This window comes from Brachyistius frenatus, unplaced genomic scaffold (genome assembly GCF_029030835.1).
Source record: "Brachyistius frenatus isolate BFR_SWC_R1_liver_20210118 unplaced genomic scaffold, ASM2903083v1 Contig_305, whole genome shotgun sequence".
Lineage (NCBI taxonomy): Eukaryota > Metazoa > Chordata > Actinopteri > Embiotocidae > Brachyistius > Brachyistius frenatus.
Window position 1 is genome coordinate 90,293 of NW_027210904.1, and position 15,363 is coordinate 105,655.

Below are 15,363 nucleotides of genomic sequence, written 5' to 3' on the forward strand. Positions count from 1 at the left end.
GAGCTCTGGCAATGTTGAATTACATGCAGATTTAGGACCCCACATGCCTTTCTTGCTTTTGTTTTTTATTTAAATGATATCCTAAAGATGTTTTGACAAGTTCCGAATATTCTGCAGTGTAGCTGTACAAGCTTTCTTAAAACAGAAATAAGTGCTATTTCATGTCCCAATACATAGTATGCTAAACGTAGGATGCCAAAAGTACCAGGATGTCCTACATACAGTTGTATTTAGCAGTATGAAGGCCAGCATGCGACTGGAGCTGTTCTGACCCACAATCCTCTGCGTGGTGAAACATAAGTCACATGGCCTGCACCAGAGAGAGAGTTGGTGGCGCTAATGCTCCGCCCCCACAAAAAGAAGGAGGTGGAGAAAAAGAAGGAGAAGAAGAGACATTAAAATGAAGCGTACTCCTTCCAAAACACATCTTTTTTCTTTTCACTATAAATGCCACGTTGCAGATCTCGGCGGATATGACCAAGAGGGTCAAAGTTCAAGGCCCATTTTTATGATGAAGTAGTATGTCCCAATTGTATACATACGACATGCAACAGTACATACTTTTTTTTTAAGGGTAGCTGCAGTTTGTACGAAAAGTAAAAAGAAATAGTATGTGATTCGGAACACAGAGTCTCAACAAGACAGTATGCCTGTGTTTCTCTTCCCACCCACCCGGCTTCCTTAGACTTCTCTCTGTTTCCCAAAAAGTTTGACAGAAAATTTGATGTGCACTTTCTCAGCTTCATCATTCACCAGCATCTTCAGTGTTTTATCAACTTTCTTGATGTCCAAGATGGTCAAGAGAAACTCTTACAGATCTACAGGTAAGTAGTGCTGGTTGTATCTCACACTTCTTATTTGGAAAGCACGGCTTTTGAATTGAAATCCCTTATTTTCCTGTTTTTTTCTCAGCAGAGCCTCAAACACAATTTTCTGTAAATTCAAGAGGTGAGTTTGACACAACGTTGAAACTTGTGTTTATGACATTTAATTTCTATCTGTGTACTATTGTGATTTTGTTTGCTCACCAGGGCTGCCGAGAAGAGGACAGCCTCCATTATGTTACTTTAAGGGAGATTAAGACCAAGAGATCAAGAAGACAGAGGACCAGTACGAAGAATAAATGTGTGTAAAACAATAGAGCTGGAGATTGAATGTTTTATTTGTACTTTATGAGTAAGATGAACATTTCTTAGCATCATATGTATTGTTTATTTAATCATATATTTTGATAAAAAAAACTTTTTCCTCCAAGCTTATATTTCTAGATTACTAGATTTCCTGTGTTAAATTTAGGACTGTCTCTCTGGGAGTGAATGAAACACAGCAAATGTTTGCAGTTTAAAACATGGAACTGAACTGCAATTTATTAGTTATTAACACACACAGAAAATCAAGGGAACAAAATAAAATTAAAATAAATTCAAATACTAACCCCAATACTGTTTTTTTTCTCTCCCAGTCAGTCAGTTTCAGTCTCTTGTCTTTCAGTCTACTACCAGGTAGTGTATGTCTGGAGGCTCTCAGAATAACTCTTACCTGAATATTTTGCTCGTCGGTGCTCCGGCAGGAGAATCCAAGAAGACCAAATGCAGCTTCACCCACGGAGAAGATGATCAGGGGTCACAGGGTCACTCAGCTCCAGCGCTCTGTGGAGGTTTCTGGGGATCGCTGTCTCCATCACAGATCCATACAAAAAAAAAACAATCTGCATGCAGCAGGATTTAATATGATTTCAGTACTGTAATTTATAAACTCTATTGTTGGTGTAACAGTAAATGACCAGTAATATAGTAGTACACACATATATATACAATACTATTCACTATGGTCAATATTAACATATTTCACACACACACATGTGCTCATGTCTCAGTGACATCCATCACTTATACCTAACACGCATTATTTAAACGTCCACCGTTACTAAGCAACACACTCAACAGCTGTTCTCAATCTGACCGTTAACTTCTGGCGCTGAGCCAAGAACATGACGTCATCGTTCCCGCTCGGTTCAACAGGTCCCGACGCATTAACCCCTCAGCGCTTAGCTAGCGCTTAACTAGCCCCGTCGCGTACATGTAGCTCCACAATCACAGATATCAACCCCGTAAAATAATATTCATCAACAAATTAATATTTATCTCCGACTGGTTATTTCTCCCGTCTCTCCTGATAGATATCTTTAGCCCAACTAAACAACTGTTACAACTGTCCTCCTTTGTAGCTGCGCAGCAAACGGCTAACTGTGAGCAACGCGCATCCGTCACTCACCGGAGATTCTTCTCAGACTTAAAACAAACTTCTTCCTCCGGAGTCGGTCTGGTTAACGATCAAATAAATAAAGATCCTCAACAGCAGTGAGCAAAAATCAACCAAATGAGATTCTTCAGTGGTGTCGCTCATGAGGCTGCTGTTTCATCCGAGACATGAAGGGTCGTCTCCCGGGAGACGGCTTGATGTCCCGACGTGCTCTACGAGAGCGCCCCTCTGGTGGACGTCGGTACTGCATGTGTGAGTTAACCCTTTAGTTGCTGGTAAAAACTAATGTGGGTTACACTTACATGGGAATTGTTAAATTGTTGGGTTCCTCTGTATAATGTTGTGAAGTTTGTCGTAAGGACTTTACTGTGTTAAGTGCCTTGAAATAACCCGGGTTGTGATTTGGCTATATATATATACAATTTGAATTAATTTAATTTAATATCTGCTTATGACTTTAGCAATTTTTCAACCCCTTTTCCCAAAAAGTTGGAAGTCTGTGTAAAATGTAAATACAAAGAAAATGCAATGACCAGGTAAACATGCATCCACTCAAACTTGCTTGATACGTCTGTTTTAAAATAAATATGGGTTTACATTATTTGCAAATCATCACATTCTTTATTTATTTACATTAGTTACAGTCTCAACCTTTTTGGAGATGGGGTTGGACAGAAGAAAACAAATAAACTAATTAAGGGGACAAGTTTTCTGTTCGCAAAAAGATCTAGTTATGGTAAAAAATACTGTACTGGCTTCCTGGCTGGTAATAGTGGCCATTATCACATCGCTGCTTGAAGAGGGTAGACTTCAACCAACTAATGTTTTCTGGGAACGATCTCTTAAGGTTTTCATGGATAAAAAAAAACACTACGCCAATTGCAATGCTGCAGAAGCATTGACCACTTCATTACAGTTCACAAAAAAGCGTTAAGTCAATAACTTTCTGGTATAATAAAAGAAATTAATATATACCCACAATTAGTTGCTTCAGTTACCAAGCCATCCTGAATGACCAACACTTGTTATCCTCTTGTTACCCTTTTCTGACCCATCAGTAAGTTGTGTATGATGTTACAAGAGAGACGATGAGAAGTCAGTTTAATTTTTGTAATCTAAATTTGAATGGCAAGTTGAAGAATCTTTATGTTCTTCATGCACCTATCACCATGTCTCTTCAGTCAAAAAACAGACCTGATACGATTGGTGGCTGTGAACATGTGGTCGTGTTTCCTTAACAGTATATGAGGCGTCACTTCATGCTGGCAATTCAAACAATTTTGTCTTTGAAGAGACTGAAGAGGACAGATTTTTTTTCACTCTAACCAACGAACATGACATCTCCCAAGTTTGTCTTCTACCTGATGTGTCTGTTCTTGGGGAGAATGGGTGAGTTCATCTTATCCTTTTTAGTTTCTTGAGTATAATTTACTTACTCACAGATTCAACTAAATGCGTCTTTGCTTCGTCTCTCCCCTCACTTCAGCTAAGAAGACTGATCAGTCATCTCTATATCAAGAGAGTGGTTTTATATCAGCTAATGTTGGTGAGAGTGTGACTTTGCGATGTTTCTATCAAGGTCATGTGATTGCACGGATTTACTGGTATAAGCAAATTTTAGGACAGAAACCAAAGCTCATTTCTAACTTCTACAAATATGAAACAAAGGTTGCTTTTCAGGGTGAATTCATGAATAATCCACGCTTCAGACTGGATACCGAAATCGGTAACAATCACTTGATTATTTCAGATTTACGCTTTTCAGACTCAGCTACTTACTACTGCGCAAGTAGCATTTCAAATGAGTTTGAATTTGCAGAAGGCATTACTGTCATTGCAAAGGGTTCAGGTTTGAACATTAAAGCTTCGGTCCATCAGTCTGAGAGCATCCAGCCAGGAGGGTCTGTGACTCTGAACTGTACAGTACACACTGGGACCTGTGATGGAGAACACAGTATTTACTGGTTCAAAGAACTCTGAAGAATCTCATCCAGGACTTATTTACAACAACGGAGGCAGCAATGATCAGTGTGAAAGGAAACCCAACACACAGATACGCACCTGTGTGTACAACCTGCCGATGAAGAGCCTGAATCCGTCTCATACTGAGACCGACTACTGCGCTGTTGCCTCGTGTGGACACATACTGTTTGGAAACGGGACCAAGCTGAACTCCGAACGTGAGTGGAAAAGTTTTCTCTCTTGATAAAAAGTTATAATTAATACATAACTTAAAGATAAACATAAATTAAAAAAAAAAAAGTTGCTAATATCGCCATCTCTACAGATGAGGAAGACTCTCTTGTTTTGGTGTATGTCCTGAGTGGAGCTTTGACATTCACCACCATCCTGACACTTTTAACGGCTTCTACACTGTACACAATAAGTAAAGGAAAGAACTCCCAATGTACAGGTAAATGGTACTGTTTGTATATGTCGTGTCTAATTACTGAATACAACATTGTAGAAAACACAGCTTTCATTGTTATTTCAGAATCTCTTTCAAGAGTTTCAGCTTCTTCCAGAACGAACACAGAGGTACCGTAGCAACAGTCAATATTATTTCTGTTGAAAATGTTTCTTTAATGTGATTTCATTCATAGATAGATTAATGTGATTTATATTTCATTAATAGAACTGCAACACTGAAGAAAACCTCCATTACGCTGCTTTAAAGGTAAAAAGGGCCAACAGATCAACAAGACCAAGGGAAGACACAGAGGAGACATGCCTGTACTCCAGCATAAAGCCATAAAAGTGGACATGTTTCAACTTTTTCTCCGAGTTCAATAGTATTGGCTTTTTGATATTATGACCAAATTCAGCGTTCACATTGTAGAACTGCAACAGGGCTTGACTTTTTTTTTAAATTTGTATTTCCAATGTGGTTTCTGTGTTATGATCAAATAAGTATTTGTTTTTTTAAGGTTTTGTTCCATTTATTTTGTTGCCTACCATCTATGTGTATGGCTTCAATCAGGTTGTTCAGACTGAGTCAAACAAGTGTTTTTTGTGTGTGTTGGGTTTTCTGTAGCTCACAATAAATTCTTTGTGAATTTGTGAAATTTAGTGCCACTGTGTGATTACCGATTGTGACATATTAATTGTTTTTTTGTTTTATTGATTGTGACATATTCTGGGTTTTGTACCCTCATGGTTGAAATGCACTCATTGTAAGTCGCTTTGGATAAAAGCGTCAGCTAAATGAAATGTAATGTAATTAAGCTTTGAAGTGTTGTGGGAGAACATAAATTGACAAGAAAAGATGGTGGTGAGGTTTTTACCAAAATGCGACAATCTTGCCTCCTTTTAATACGCCATCAATTATATATTTTTGATGTACTTCAAAATTGTAAATGTCTCAACACTCAAGTCGGAAATTACAAACTTGAACCGTCAGACTCAACTGATCACACTGGTTCAACCTCAGATTATTCCATTATTCCAGCAGGTTTGACGGGGAAACAAAACAGTGCAGTTTTTTCCAGAAACATGTAATGACACTGCAATCATGCTACTTATTTGAAATGCTTTAAATACTGCTAAAAACACAACATAAAAAAAATATCAACCTAAAGAACATAAAATTACATGGAAAAAAGCACTATATTTTTGAATAACAAAATCAAATGTGATAAAGCAAACCCATTAAATTCAATTGTTTCCTCTCATCACTGTGATGCAAAAGGCATAAAGCTATGGTGCTATGTATTCATGCAAACCACATTGGTCTTACTTCTAACACTCAGAGCACATCAAAAGTGAGTGCAGTTGTGTTGATGAGATCAAAGCAACAAAACGTATCTGAGTTTAAGATTACTTATATTTATTGCCAAAGTTTCTCTCTTCTCGACAGCATATATTACACTTGTATTTCACTGCATTACAGGCTGTAAATAGTGATTTATTTTTTTGTCGCTTTTTTTAAGGTATTGTCAGCAATAAGGTGTTAAGTTTTTTCACATATCTCTTACCATACGAATGAACATGATGAACAGTGAACATGTGACCATGTCTCCTATCTGACCAATCAAAACAAGTCTTATCTCTTAAATGTGAACGAGAGCGTTGAGGTGGTTTCCATTCATCAGGACAGTTTGACACGATGACATCTCTAAAGTTTGTGTTCTATCTGATGTGTCTGTTCTTTGGGGAAATAGGTGAGTTGTTTTTGTATGATTCAAATTTGTTTGTCTTTGAGTTTATGGTACTGCTCCACATTTTTAAACACAATGTAATTTACATAATGTGAAAATGTTGTAATCTGGTTTGTCTTTTGTTTAACTGCAGCTCAGATGACTGAACTAAAAGTGTCCCCATTGTTGCATCAAGAGAGAAGTTTTGTATCAGCTGATGTTGGTGATGAGGTGACTTTGAAATGTTTTGATGAAGGTCAGGATACAAAGCTTTACTGGTACAAACAGCCTCTGGGTCAGCGACCGAGGGTCGTCTCTACCTTCTACAAGTACGACAAAAACGGCACCTTTTACAATGAATTCAAGAACAACACGCGCTTTACACTGCACACTGAAAACAGTCAAAATCACTTGACGATCAAAGATTTGCGCATTTCTGACTCAGCTACTTACTACTGCGCAAGTAACTTCTTATATATTTTGAATTTTGCAGAAGGCGTAATTGTAAATGTGGGGGGTTCAGGTTTGAACATTAAAGCTTCGGTCCATCAGTCTGAGAGCATCCAGCCAGGAGGCTCTGTGACTCTGAACTGTACAGTGCACACTGGGACCTGTGATGGAGAACCCAGGGTTTACTGGTTCAAAGACTCTGAAGAGTCTCATCCAGGACTAATTTACACTGACGGAGGCAGCAATGATCAGTGTGAGAGGAAACCCAACACACAGACACACACCTGTGTGTACAACCTGCCGATGAAGAGCCTGAATCTGTCTCATGATGGGATCTACTACTGCGCTGTTGCCTCGTGTGGACACATACTGTTTGGAAACAGCACCAAGCTGGAATTCGGGGGTAAGTCACTTTACGGGAAATGTGTCTTATGATAAGTGTAGATTTTCACTCCTTTATCAAACTCCTGCATTGTCTTCTACTGTCTGACTCTCTGCAGATGACGTGAACCCTCGTTTCTTGGTGTATTTCTGGAGTGCGGCTTCAGCATTCGCCACCGTCCTGAGTGTTGTGCTGGCTTCCTTACTGTGCATGTTGAGCAAGAGAGACAGCTGCTCTTGTAGAGGTGAGAGTTTTTTTTTTTTTTAATGTTTATCACTGAACATAACATCATATTAAGAAGTTATTCTGTTTTTCAGATTCGAAAGCAAAACTTTCAGCTTCATCCAAAGCTAATGCAAAGGTACTTTTTACTACTGTGTTTGCTTTCAAACATACTTTTTGGGATAATCCTTGAAGTACATTCAAATGTACTGTTTTTTGTGTCCAGGGTTTCAGAGATAGAGACAACCTCAACAGATCGAGAGGACGGAGGGACGACACCTGGAGTGAATGTGTGTACTTCAGTGTTAAGCAATAACCATGGACAGGGTTTACCAATGAAACTTTGAAATCAGATTTGACCTTGTTAGTTTCTCTTTAAAATCTAAAATGGCTAAAACAACTTCAGTGTTTTAATTCGATTTTGCCTCAGTGTGACATGTATGTAAAGCCTGACCATACAATTATCTCATTAAACAAGCTTTTCCAAAGACATGACATGAAGTGCTATGATTTTAACTATTTTGCCAGTAGTGTTTCTGGTGTTAGTGAAGACTTGTAGAACGTGACAAATGGCCATTGTTAAAGGAGGTCACACTCCACTAGGTGTATCCCGCAGAGGGGATCGACGTGGCGATGACATTGACAACAAAAAATATAAACAATGTGAAAGTCATGCTGCTACATTTAAAAGCATTTCAACAGAAAAGAGCAATATGTCAACCTCCATGTAGCTCAACACTCAGTCCTCTCCAGCCCTGTGTTTACAGTGGGAGAAGGGAGTTGCATGCGTATAGCCAGGCTGTGGATTCAAGTCAAACCCACCAATAGAAACTCCTTTCTTATCTAAAAGAGTAGGTCCCTCCCATTACGTCCAACTCAGTTTGCAACCCAAATTTTTTGAATTGCAACCAAAGGCATGATTTGCAATCAAAACTTTTTGCAACACAAAAATGAAGCTTCATGAGCAAAATATCAAGTCTGTGACTGAAACTAACAAAACTGCAAAGGATAATTTATTTCCGATTCAAATAACTATATTCTCAGTTCGTACATTTGCATTTACAAATGTACAAATGTACGAGAAATTTGCTCTCAAAACAATCTTAATATATAGTCTGTCACGTTTGAGTCCGAGTATATTTATTTGCTGTTTCAAGCACCTGATTTTATCAGTGATGCTGTGTGCGTGATATGATAAAAAAAAAAAAAATTCAAATGAAATTATCTTATGTAGAATTAGCTACCTCATCAGTCAGCACATATGCATACACATGCCAGAAATGTATTCAGGTCAACTGCAGGACTTAAATAAGTGTCGGTGCACACTAACCACGAAGCTTATCTGCTTTTGTAATAAGAACAACGTGAGAAAACAGCAGAGGATGGTTCAAACTATAAAGTCTGACATCCGTTGTGGAATGAAGCTAAGATGGTGATATTTTCAAACAATGTGCTGTGTAAAAGCATTAAACTGAGAAACAACTGTTCAGTCTTTTAAACTGCACTGGTTTGCAGATGTGGAGTCTTAACACTGCGTTTTCCCTGCTGTGTGCAGGCTAATAGCTGTAAGCCAGCACCTTTTATGAGCAGAATCTTCTAATAGAGTAAAACATAATAATTGATGTGATCGACTTAAAACCTGCTGATAACAGCATTAAAACAATGACACTTTTAGTAAGTGAGATTTACTACTATTTCATATAAAATGTATGATAGGTGCAGTGAAAAATGTTGGCTGCACCAGGGTAAGTAATGTAAAGAGTTGGTCTAGAGTCTTGTGTAATTTGAGTGAACTGAATCTTTAATGTAGCGGGATATACAGTGAACGGTAGTGGTCAAAAGAAAACATTCATCCACTTCTACTGGAAGCTGTAAAGTTGACAACTTTGGTGTGACATGAGTGATCAGCCCGTGAGGTCAAATCTGCGTGTCCTAAAAGCCACTAAGCTAAAACATTGCAATGTCAATGTCAGCACAAACAGACAGAGGCAGACTGTGCTTAAAAATCCCCTCTGATCTATTATTACCCCCTTTTACTCAGAAACATAAGCTTAGGGTGTAACCTTTAAAGTAGACATCTATCAGCATTTGACTTTTGGTTTGAGTCCTGTTAGGTGAGAACTTCTGTAAGCAGGTTTCCGCTGGTGGAAACTTAAGTCCTAACTTGAATGCAGGAAGAACGGCCTGTGGCTTCCGGGCCACAGCAGACTGCAGCTGAGACAGAAACCAAGAGAGAGCAAACAAAAGCCATCTTACAAATGCAGCTGGGTGAAATGACCATCAGATAAAAATATGAAGCAATATTCAGGAAAATGCCCGAATGAAGCAGCAGGTTCACGTTTAAACAATGCAGTGGGAACTTAGTGAAGAAGTGGAGTACCATTTTATGTTAACCAGTACCTTTCCACAAACTGAAGCTTTCCTTAATTCACATTTACAAGTGTGGAGAAGAATATACAGGACAACACAATGTCGCACTGTTTCAAGATTAAGAAAGCAGCAAAATAAAACTAAGCTCACACGCACACAAACAACTCAAATGTTGCACACACGTCATCTGTAATCTGTCGACCAATCAGCAGAGGTTTTCCAATGACCAAAGCAGCCACTGAAAGGGATTAAAGTCACATGCTTTTATCTACAGTTGTGAGTTATAACACACTTATTTTTGTGTATTCAGTTGTCTATTTTTAGTTGTAGCACTTACTACCAAAATATGTCAGGTGAAACACCACAGAGGACTTTCTAGGAGCTATATACTAGTAGTTTGGAAAAGAGAGATTTGTGTCCCTAAATATTGATCGAACAGAAATTATTTCCACTGCTGAATGGCTATTCTAATATGACAGGTGAATGCTAAAAGCAACATGAGCTCACTGTTTCCAAAATAGGTTATTCAGTCTGATTGGTCAATCAAACAGTCTCCTCTGTAAAGAGTAAAGTGAACAGTGGAGAAAACTTTGAGATTCAATTAATTTATCTCAGCATGATGACGCCTCCTAACCTTTGCTCTGTATTTCAAATATTGGCAAGTTGTGTTGTTTAACTCTTTACTTGAACTTCCAACCATAATGCTTGTTTGTAATATGCATTAAGTGCCATCCAGAGCCTCACAACATACTTTATGCATTAAATTCCTTGTGTATTTGCTTTGTCTCTTTGATTTCTCCTCAGCTCATATGACAACTTTGAAAGACTCATCTTTACATTTTAAATCAGCAAAGTGTGACTTTGCCATGCCTCTGTCAAGATGATACAGTTGTGATGTTTTACTGGTAAAAGCAAGTTCTGGGAAACAGACCAAAGCAGGTGTCTACATTATAAAAGCATGATCTTAAAGGCACCTTTTGAGATGAATTCAACAATCCACGTTTCTCACTGGATACAGGAAACCAGAAAAATCACAAAGATCTCAGATTTGAGACTTTCAGACTCAGCTACGTACTACTGTGTTATGAGCCATTAGTGTAAGTGTAAACGGTTCAGGTTTGAACATTAAAGCTCTGGTCCAGCAGTCACCATACCCATACCAAATCTCTGCAAATATGTATAGCGACTGAGCTTTCAAGGTAGAACAGCAAAACACTGCAAGGACAGACAGTGGGGGAAGTGCATGCACTTAACCAGACCACATAGAAAAACAGACAGTGATAGATATGAGGACATTATGACCATAACAGAAGTAAATGGTGTCAAGGAGACAGTGAACCAAGTAAAAGAGGGCCACAGTCAGAACCAGCAACTCTTTGCAGGAATGATAATCAACAAAAACGGGTTATCTTCCAGATAGACTGTGGAGCCACATGCAAACATCATCATCTTACATCTCTGAAACGGCCTAAAAAAACAGATTATGCCCACTGGGTAAATGTAAGGTCAAGGTTAGAATCTAGGGATCAATCCATATTGCTTTTTCAGGGCCAATACCGATTATTGGTAATCAAGAACAACGATAAACCGATATGTGAAACCAATATACATTTGCAGTAAAAAATAAAAATCTTCATGTCAAAATTAGGAACAAATTCTAACACAAAACTTAATTCAAATGACTTGAAATAAATAAATACTGCCACTACGTAATCTTATAATGAAGGTACAGTATATTGCAATTTGGGCTATTTTAAAGTAGCGCAACTTTCAGTGACAGAAAAATGCATGAGCGACTCTCAGACTGCGCTGGAATGAAGCGGCAGCACAGGGACTAAGTAAATACCATAACTTCTTTTTTTTTCTGGCGGGGTCGTTAAACTCTTAAAAAGAAGAATTGTGATTGTGGTGTTTTTGCAACTTAAGCGTAGAGGACTGTGGTGTTTTTAACTTCTGCCGTGTCTGCCGTCTTAACTTTGAAACAGTCCTCTGAGCTGCCGAGAACTTCTCTGAGACTGAAGCGAAGACAGCTTCTTCTGTGGCAGAGAAGTTCTCAGCGTTGATTGTTTGTTACTCATGAGATGTAACCAATCAGAGAAAACTGTGGGCGGGACATTGCTCAACACCACAGAGTTGTGACTACAGACCGAGAGAGACACTGTGTCAGAGCTAAAGCACTGCATATTTAATTCTTTTTTTTATTTTTATTTTTTTTTATCGCAGACTGAATAAAAAAATAATCGGATATTCGGAAAAATGCTAAATATCGGCTCCGATAATCAGTCGATCCCTATTAAAAACCCTGTAGAGACCGGAGTTTCAAGTGGTGGACCAGAGTTACAGGATCCCTTTACTGGGCAGGAAGACGAATGAAGCCATGAAGTTGATTAAAGTGCAGTACTACAATATCCTGGCCATTGACAGCATACTGAGAAATGAACTGTGTCCTGTGACAAATTAGGGAAGTCTGTCACAAATGGAGAAAATCAAAACCGAGTTTGAAGAGGTGTTCAGGATGTTTGGAGGCTGAATATAGCATTGAAAACAGACAACAGAGTGCCACCAGTGAAACTGGCAAAATGCAGAGTGCCAGTTGCCATGATAGCACCACTTAAAGAGGAACTAAAGGAAATGAAAAGAAGAGGGATCATAACGGTTATTTCGGTGTTGTTAGCTAAAGTCACTTATTCGTTTTCTGGCGGTCCATCTGAAAATTTCCCGTCATTAATTAGAAAATAAGCTTAAAAAAAACAAAACTGTTTTTGGGGGCATGTCTGTTTGATTGATAGCTCTGTGCTGCAATCAGGTTACGACCATCGGCGGGCAGATCGTAGTATCATCAGGTTCCCAATCACAGAAACAGATCTCACCTTCAACTCTTTTTGTAGCACTCCTGTGGTCAGCAGTGATAGAAGACAAACTTCCTGTACGTGTGCCTCTTTAAAACCTTTTGCTCTATTTATTTTTGTGTGGTTTCAAACAGGATGTTCTGATTTTGTAACTGCTAAAAACTGCAGTAAACAGTAAACTATTTTTGCAATCAAAAATGTGTTTAAACATTTATTGATGTTTTACAACTCTTTTTATGTGTCGCTGATCACTCACTATGCTAGTAAAAATCCGATGTTATACTGTACTCTGGTTAAGAAAAACCAAGGTGTCAAGGTATTCATTCATACATTCAAAATTTGAGTCTGAAGGGGTTTTAAGTTGGGCTACTGGGCACCGTTACACTTTTTTATGTGTTGGATCAAAAAGCCACATTAAATCCACTTTGATTCAATGCTTCAAACAATAAAACTTAACCTTTTTCATGGAGGTGAATACTTTGAAGAGGCACCTTATCTAAACCACAGTATTTATCCTCTAACCAAATGACATTGTGTAAAACAAACAGCACACTTCAATAGCACTGTCAAATTTGCAGTTTAATTAAGCAAAATGTTATTTTACAAAACTGTGTGTACATTCAGCATTTCACTGATGGGATTTGAGTTTGATATTTTCAATCTGTGGCAGAGATTTACGCAGAGTTCTTTTCTGCATAATGGAGTTCAAAAGGTTTTACAGGCAAAAACTAAGAGACAAATAGTTAGAAAGAACAAGACGATCCCAAATCTGATGACAGAGAGCCAGACAAAGATTCCTATGTTGGCCGCTTGGTCTTCAACATCACCGCTGATGAGCAGCTTGCTTCCACTACCGAAGAGCAACTCCCCACAGGAGGCCACAGCACAGTAGTAGGTCCCAGCATCAGAGGAGCTCAGGTTCATCTTCTGCAAGTGGTAGACGCAGCTCTGTGAGGGAACAACTGATGCAGAGACGGGTTCACACTGATCGCTGTGTGTGTGGAGAATTCCTTGGCGAGATCCACGTCTGAACCAGTAAACACTGCGTTCTCCATCACAGGTCACGGTGTGTACTGTACAATTGAAAGTCACAGAGCCACCAGGATGGATGCCCTCGGACGCCGGTTCCTGGACAATTTCCTGGTGTTTGGATCCTAAAGAGAATTAACATTCAGAGAAAAGGGCTTTTATTATATTTGATTTTTGAAAATAAAGTGTATTTACAACCTATAACAATTTATTTTTTATTTTTTTTATCTTGGAGTTTATTTGCATTTCATGTGTATTAATCATTTGTATGTGATAATGTATAACAACCGAACAATAAGTATTATGAACAGCACACTTTAAAAGGTCCCATACTGCATAAATTCAAATTTCCATTTCTTTGATTATAAAGCTCATGTAGGTGGTAGTCCAATACTGTGAAAATATTCCCTGGAGAAATGCAGACAGCCTGTACTGAGCAACTGTGCTGTTTGGACTTGTGTAAGTTTGTGATAAGTGTGTGTCACTCAGGAAAGATCCAGATAATTAGAAGAGAGGGTGGTTGGTATTAATGCGCTTTAAAGACACAAACAAAATAGCTTGTTCTTGGCTAGACTACATTGAAATGATTTCTGGTCCTCAAAACCACAAAAAGAGGTTCTTATGGATATCAAGACTGCAAATAAGACAAATAAAAATTCTAAAATATGGGACCTTTAAATTGACGGGTGTTGACAGTTCATCTGACTAAAACTATCAAGTGTTCCAAAATCCCTGATGCGTAATCACTTGTTGAAACACTAGCATTTTTTTTTTTTTTTTTTATCTTGCACTCAAAGCAAAGTAACACAGTAAGGACATCTAAAGTTAACGACAATGAAAACACAGAAGCACAATACCTTCAACACTGAGAAAGACTCCTTCTCCAAACTCCATCATGTTGGAGTGTGAGCTTCCACAGTAGTATGTAGCAGAATCTGAGAGGTGGATGTCAGAGATGTGTAAATGATTCATTCCTTCCTTATTTTGCACGGAGAAACGAGGGTTGTTCTCCAGCCCGTAGAAGACTTCAGATCGTTCATCATATTTGTAAATAATAGACAGAAGCTCCGGTTTGCTTCCCAAGGGTTGCTGGTACCAGGAGAAGTGCATCGCCACTTGGCTGTCGTAGAAGCAGTGTAAAGTCACATTTTCCCCAACAGTGGCAGATCTCAGTCCAGTGTCCTGTTTGACTGTTCCTGACTGGATCACAGCTGACAGATGAACTGGGTCAAAACAAAATATATTTAATGTTATAGAAATGTAATCTGACAATAAATTGATCTTATCTTTTATCTTGAGACTTACATATTCCACAGAGGGTCGTATACAGGTGCATCGTCTCAGAGGTCTTAGGAACTGAATGGGTTTTTTTTTAGAAAAAGTGCAAACAGCTTAAAAATGGGGTTACATTTGATTGGTTGCTAGGAGGAGGAGCATACTTGCTAATACAACTGTTGTTGGTTAGAGATAGTCATTTTAAGAAATTAAGGATTCTTTCAAGGCAAGACAAACCAAGACAGAAAGACCATTCACACATACAACAAGGTTGATGGGAAACATGTCTTTATGTCCAATATCAAACTCACTTCGTCTGGCGACAGACAGTCATTGATAGTTGATCTGTGGGTGGACCGTCTGCTTGGTGCTTTGCTCTCCCATGTCT

The 15,363-nt window shown here is 38.6% G+C and overlaps 2 protein-coding genes and 1 pseudogene across 2 annotated transcripts; 2 read left to right on the forward strand and 1 right to left on the reverse strand.

Annotated features, from left to right (window-relative positions):
- The first annotated feature begins 3,596 nt into the window (after positions 1-3,596).
- On the forward strand, positions 3,597-5,517 carry LOC138635353 (uncharacterized; annotated as a pseudogene).
- Positions 5,518-6,367: 850 nt separating this feature from the next.
- Positions 6,368-7,924, forward strand: LOC138635349 (immunoglobulin kappa light chain-like). The gene is made up of 5 exons (XM_069722771.1): positions 6,368-6,422; positions 6,553-7,251; positions 7,349-7,474; positions 7,548-7,591; positions 7,679-7,924. The coding sequence occupies exons 1-5, from the start codon at positions 6,368-6,370 to the stop codon at positions 7,766-7,768; spliced, it is 1,014 nt and encodes a 337-aa protein (XP_069578872.1). The 3' UTR covers positions 7,769-7,924.
- Positions 7,925-13,376: 5,452 nt separating this feature from the next.
- Positions 13,377-15,036, reverse strand: LOC138635384 (uncharacterized). Its single transcript, XM_069722814.1, has 3 exons — positions 15,006-15,036; positions 14,558-14,923; positions 13,377-13,825 (listed from the first exon to the last, which is right to left on the reverse strand). Exons 1-3 carry the CDS (start codon positions 15,034-15,036, stop codon positions 13,377-13,379), a joined length of 846 nt encoding a protein of 281 aa, XP_069578915.1.
- Positions 15,037-15,363: the final 327 nt, after the last annotated feature.

Excerpts from the sequence above, each read along its gene's own strand:
- LOC138635349 (XM_069722771.1), top strand. The coding sequence starts at position 6,368 with ATGACATCTCTAAAGTTTGTGTTCTATCTGATGTGTCTGTTCTTTGGG. Across the intron at positions 6,423-6,552 it reads TCTGTTCTTTGGGGAAATAG|CTCAGATGACTGAACTAAAA; the intron begins GTGAGTTGTTTT and ends GTTTAACTGCAG. Across the intron at positions 7,592-7,678 it reads CATCCAAAGCTAATGCAAAG|GGTTTCAGAGATAGAGACAA; the intron begins GTACTTTTTACT and ends TTTTGTGTCCAG.
- LOC138635384 (XM_069722814.1), bottom strand. The coding sequence starts at position 15,036 with ATGCACCTGTATACGACCCTCTGTGGAATAT. Across the intron at positions 14,924-15,005 it reads TACGACCCTCTGTGGAATAT|TTCATCTGTCAGCTGTGATC; the intron begins GTAAGTCTCAAG and ends GTTTTGACCCAG. Across the intron at positions 13,826-14,557 it reads AGTCTTTCTCAGTGTTGAAG|GATCCAAACACCAGGAAATT; the intron begins GTATTGTGCTTC and ends AATTCTCTTTAG.